This window comes from Mytilus galloprovincialis, chromosome 6 (assembly GCF_965363235.1).
Source record: "Mytilus galloprovincialis chromosome 6, xbMytGall1.hap1.1, whole genome shotgun sequence".
NCBI classification, from domain to species: domain Eukaryota; kingdom Metazoa; phylum Mollusca; class Bivalvia; order Mytilida; family Mytilidae; genus Mytilus; species Mytilus galloprovincialis.
In genome coordinates this window covers 37,661,832-37,667,987 of record NC_134843.1, presented here as the reverse complement: position 1 = coordinate 37,667,987, position 6,156 = coordinate 37,661,832, and the positions used below count along the sequence as shown (strand labels likewise).

Below are 6,156 nucleotides of genomic sequence, written 5' to 3'. Positions count from 1 at the left end.
GGACGGTATACTTAACTCCAGAAAAAACAAATAAACCAAATTTTAGATCATACAAGACTAATAAAACTCATTATTATCGAACGGCCTTCAACAATCAGCAAAACCTACACCGAATAGTCAGCTTTAAAAGACCCCGAAATGACAAAATGGAAATTGATTCCAACGAGAAGGCTAACGGCCTGATGTAGGAACCAAAACAATGAACGAAAAGCAAATGTGGTGAACAATGAACGAAAAAAAAATATGATATACAGCAACAAACGACATTTAAACTAATGTACTAGCGCAAAATCATCCTGAAAATAGGAGTTTCACAGTAAAACATAAGAACACACTATGAAAATAAGTTGAAAAGGATTTAACACATCGATCAGATCGATGCAAAGCAGAAAAAAAAACAATAACAAAAACATAGATCGAACGTGACAAGGTATACACCCTTAAGCTAACAAAAAAAAAGACACTAAGTACAGATCTGAGAGGGTTCACAGTAAAGGAAAGCTAGTCAAACGTTTTACAATGACAGTTGCATAAAACTCCATTTATTGGACAAACTATGTGCTAACAAACAAAAATTATCTTAATAGCAATTTCGGATGTAACACGTCTTCTGATTGGTTAAAAGAGTTTGTCTATCAGCTCAAAGACATAATTTAAGCATGTGACTGTGACGTCACCATTTTTTTCAAAATGTATTGCTTAAAATGGAATTTAGAATTAAATTATGAGGAGTGACTGTAATATTTGTTCTGTCTATTCAAAATAACCTTTAAAAATGTGGTGCACATCTTTAAACAACCCACTACCCGTGTTATTCAGTGTTAACCAACTTGTTTATGTTATTTCTTCATGGAGAGAATAAATATTACAGTCATTCCTTAAAAAAGCAGTTGTCGTTTTGGATAAAGGTCGAAAAAAAAAACCCCATGATATGTATAACAATGTTTAATAATATTCTGTTCTATAGAAATAAATACATGATTGATGAACCAGAAATCAAATTTCCATGGAACTTATCTGAATTATGCTTATAATATATAATGTCAGAATGTAATACACATGATAAATGTTAATATCTTATTCTTAACGGCAATATGTGTAAATACTCATACCACATGCTTACAATTTCAAAAACCCCCAAAAATTACTCATCTTTATACATATATTCCTATTATCCGATGCAGTGGTATTATGTCGTACGGAAAAGTATTCAATACATAATATGAAACGTTGCGAAATAGTTGATATAACTGTTACTTGAATATATGTCATTTGTTCCTTGATTATTTCAATGAAGTGACAGTATGAAATAACCAGTAGACAGCTGTCTTGGTGTATTGATAGGAGGAACAGTGTAAAACTAAAATCTATAAAAAAAGTTATAGTTATACAATAGTGACTCAACAGTGACGCTCAGATCAAAATATTTATAAAGCCAGAAAAGTACAACGTTGGAGAGCATTGAGGACCCAAAATTCCAAAAAGTTGTGCCAAATACGGCTAAGGTAATCTACTCCTGGGATATGAAAATCCTTACAAGTATCATTTTGTGATGTACTGCTGTGTTTGGCCAAATCTTACGGAAATGATGGTTCTCAATGCTGTCCGTGTTCGTACTGATTTTGATCTACTAACTTTCTAAACTGCATTATGCATATTATAAGCCAAGTACATGTACCTCTGAAGATTTGTTTTCCATAGAATTAATATAATGATATATACAGAAAGAAGGCACAAAAAATGCGTTTTCTGATCATGTTAAACATATAATAATAATATTTTTAGCAATGACGTTGTCAGTTTATTTTCAATCTGTAGAGTTTGACTCTCCCTCTGGTATCTTTCGTCCCTTTTCTATAATAATATCGTAAAATGTTTAGAAAATACATTTATGGATACATGACAAATTCAGAGATATTAAAATACAATATGTAAAACAATGTTAAAATAACAACTATAACCTGGGAAAATTACTTTAGATAAAATAACGTACACAGTTAAGTTTAAGTATAATCATTATGTTGTACGAATAACGGAAATATGTTTTACAAAATAAATTTTTTGTTCATAGTTAAAGAACAGAAGGAAAAATTTATCGTAATGCTAAATACTTATACATATTTTCTAAATAGTGACATAACACAAAATAAGTAAATATTGAAAGACACAAACTCATTTCAAATTGTGCCAACAGGTCAAATTAACAATTTGAGAGTACTCGCAGTTACTGAAAGCTAGTTACAAGCCAAAAACAAATTAATGATAAAAAGAATCATACATCAAAGACTATATACAGAGAAAACATATTAATAGTAACACGGTTTTTAACGTGTGCAGGCATTATAAAAGATATATCTTTTCACAATATCTTTAATGGTCAGTTTTAATATGGAAAAAAGTTATTATGAATCATGCTACATTCGGTAATCGCTATATTACTCAATTGCATCGACAATTTGAATCATGTAATTCGAATGACAAGTTCAGTATCTTTGTTATCGTTATTCTAGATATGTAAGTGAATCATACAATGTATTCTTTTATTTACAAGTATAATCGTTTATATAAATATACAAATTTGACTTCCGTTGCTTTCTGGATCTTATATAATTAATTTATTTTTTGTCACTACAGTTAGTTACCCTAAAAAACAGGTTTAATCTAAAAAGTTCATCAAATGAACCAGCAACAGATTTTAACTCTAATGGCAATCATTTTACTCTATTTATATAGAACAAGTAAAAACTGAAAACAAATGATCTTCAAATTTAATCTACTGCTATCTTACATTTGGTAACAAATGGTAAAAAAGTTTATAAAACCAAAATATGAAAAAAGCAGCTTAGTTATTGATACAAAATGAAAATGTTTCCATCGATTTGGTACGATTTGATAAAGCAGTCGGTATTTTGCCTTTGCTGGCAAACTAGAAAATACTATAGTTTGTCGGCTGTGGTCAAAGTACCTTTGGCAAGAAGCATATTATATTTTTCTTGCATCGGCATATTTTGAAGATGGAATAATAACATGTTTCGGCAGTACCAATTAAAGACACAGGCTGAGGTAAAATAGAAAAACAAGGTTTTGTGCCAGCTCAAATTAATAAAGTTACCTTTATATAATTTATTTATTGGTGTTTGACGCCATTTTCTCACTTCATTGCTCTTTCGTGGCGGTCAGTTTTTATTGGCGGGTGGGGGGAGGGGGAAGGGGGGAGGGGCGGAATACCGAGATAGAACACCCATCTCGGGTAGGAGTAAAATTTAAAAAATGAGAAAATTGAAAGAAAGCTGTTTATAAAATTTCAATTTATAAAGTTCAACGACATTATGAATGAATTAAATCAGAAGTATTGGCAAACATATATATTAAATACATATGATAACATATCACAAATGTATATATCAACACATATCATATTAAGATTGAGCGATACTTTATATTCTATAAGTACATACACAGTATGACTACATGTATCATGAAATGAAAGTACACCACTCGAACAACTATGCTCTACACATCTTGCAGTGATCATATTTTTGTTGTATGCAGCTTTTGCCTATACTCATATTCACTTAAAGTTTTGTCTTTGAAGGAAAAACGTTTCCCTGGTACAGAAGATGTAGTCATGTTTGTTTTATTCACCTTTCCGATTTTACTGCTTGTAAACATTTGTTTAAATTGGTTCCGATATAGATATAAAACACGTCTATTACAATTGTATGCCAAAAAAATATACAGACCTTGGAAAGAATTTAAAAACGATACTACTATCGAGAAACTGGAGACCGGAAAGAAAGAATCAATTATTTGCAAAATCCATGAACTTCCGGTCAATACAAATAGTTTGACATAAACAGTGTAATGAATTTTATTTTGCATAAAAGATTCTTTCGTGTTGACCTTTGGCGTAGATTTTATGCTTATTACTGTTGAAATGAAAAGGAATAAATCGACCAAACAAATAATGGTAATAGGCACAATAAAAGTGCAAATGAGAACGAGGTGGTCTTGGATAAAACACACATTGCGGTCGTAACCATACAAATCATTGTCGGACAAATAACTCGAAGAAACTGTTAGACATACAATAATCAAAGGACCAGCATAAGAGTAAACAAGATAGAAAGCAAAACGCCTTTTGTCTGCATCACAGTCGTTGTGGTTTATCACAAAGGTCTGTCGAAAAGTACGATACATATGAATTGAACAAACATTTAAGCAACCAAAAGTCGATAACCAGAAAAAATGAATTGAAGCACCTAATGCTAGACACAAAACGTGGCTGTTAGTCCCCCTGACACCAAATTCCAAAAATCCGATAGCAAAAAACATGGAAAACACAAGGTTCATGTTGTTCTTACCTGGTAGTGTTCTTAATGTTGGAAACATGAAATATGTTATAAAAGTAAAAAATAGAGCCACAAGAGACAAAACAGTACAAACAAACATTACTGTATTTACTATCGGTGTTGTTTGTTCATTAACTTTGAGAAGATTTTGAAATACACTTTTGCATATTCTTGCGCTGTTGTTTTTCAGTAATAAAAATTCATAGTACCTTAGTACAACACCAAAACGAATAATAGTCATTTGTCTTCCGTCTTCTGTTACTTTAATTTCATCTTTTTCTAACTGAATTTGAGAACATCCAAAGAGACTAGATACCTGTTGATGGGCATACCTAAATGTGTTTGTTATGTTGGTAACTTTGTTCAAAACACATTTATTTTGTAGGGACATGAAAGTTAATACCGTTGGAAGATAAAGTGCATTTTCATCAAAACTAAATTTTCCACCAATTTGGCAACCATTGCTATTTACAGAGCATGGTAAGAAAAATGTAAAAGTGGAATGCATCACTGTGAACAAATTTTCTTCTATTTGTGCTCTATAAACGGAAGTTGAAATGAATATTTTTAGAAACACTGTCATGTGAATGTTTCCAACAGTCCATTTATCGTACACATTACATGATCTGTCTGTTGAAATAATTGACACCTCGATAAATTGATCAGGTAAACCAACAAATACTTTAATATGACTCCAAATTGTTTCTTGAAATGACTTCATGACAGTGTTCGGGTTTTCGACATCAAATGGTAATACCAAATCTATCCCAAAGGCAAGAACGTAACCCAAATTGGATGTATAAGGAACCAACGGAACACATTTGGCGTTAATCAAGATTCTTCCTGGGTAACACACAATCTTTCTACATCTCCCCTGAAAAAGAAAATATGTATTAATCATAACAAATCACTTAAAAACTGGTTCAATCCAAATTGTCAAAAAAGGATGTTGTTTTTACACAATATATGTATATGTATATATTGAGACGAATTATATATATTGTTGTGTTTGCACGCCATAACCATGATAACCATGAGTTATCCGACAGAGAATGTCTGTATAAAGTTGTAACATGTTTAGACGTGTGTATGTGATCGCAAAGTAATTGATATTATCATCCTTTACGACAGATAGCTGATCTCTAAAAATACACAATCTACTTGCCACTATACATCATGTCCTTTGTTACAACCCTTGAAAAACCGACATTACATCGACCTTTTCAAGCTATATCATAATGTAGTATTGGTGGTCGAATTATCTAGGGCGCAGGACACGATGCAGGCTGTGTAGCCTAGATGTCACAGAAGCAAGGGTTGTAATCTCGGTAAGGGAAGAACACATTTTTGCTAACTCAAATTTGAGAATCTAACATTGTTGGGCTAAGTTCTCGAAGAATTATATATATATGTATATATAAAAATATATTATCTCGAACTACCCTCCACACTTTTTATGTCGTATTTTGTTTTAGCAGCACTTTAAATATGCAGTTATATATATGATCTACATATGCAATCATATTCTAGGACACATTATATTTAAAGACATTCATCTGATAATAGTTTTCTTATACTGAACGTGATCTAAGAAGTCGAACAACTGTATTACTATCATGTCAATACTGACTGAGATTGTGAGTTTGAATTCCGCACGTGGCAGGTGCAAGATTTCAATCTTAAATGACCAAGATTGGTACTTTCTAACAGAAGGTCGGTGGTGTTTCTCTCCATTTGCTGCTGCTTTCTCCACATATAAAACCTGATCGCCACGAAATAGCACCAAATACTGAAAGTGGCGTTT

General features: G+C 31.8%; 1 protein-coding gene across 1 annotated transcript; it reads right to left on the bottom strand.

Annotated features, from left to right (window-relative positions):
- Window positions 1–272: 272 nt before the first annotated feature.
- LOC143078586 (uncharacterized) lies at window positions 273–5,210 on the bottom strand. Its single transcript, XM_076253442.1, has 2 exons — window positions 3,904–5,210; window positions 273–296 (listed from the first exon to the last, which is right to left on the bottom strand). The coding sequence occupies exons 1-2, from the start codon at window positions 5,071–5,073 to the stop codon at window positions 273–275; spliced, it is 1,194 nt and encodes a 397-aa protein (XP_076109557.1). The 5' UTR covers window positions 5,074–5,210.
- Window positions 5,211–6,156: the final 946 nt, after the last annotated feature.

Coding starts and splice junctions, on each gene's coding strand:
- LOC143078586 (XM_076253442.1), bottom strand. CDS start 5,073: ATGAAGTCATTTCAAGAAACAATTTGGAGTCATATTAAAGTATTTGTT. Junction 297..3,903: donor GCATAAAATCTACGCCAAAG/GTCAACACGAAA, acceptor TCCTATTTTCAG/GATGATTTTGCGCTAGTACA.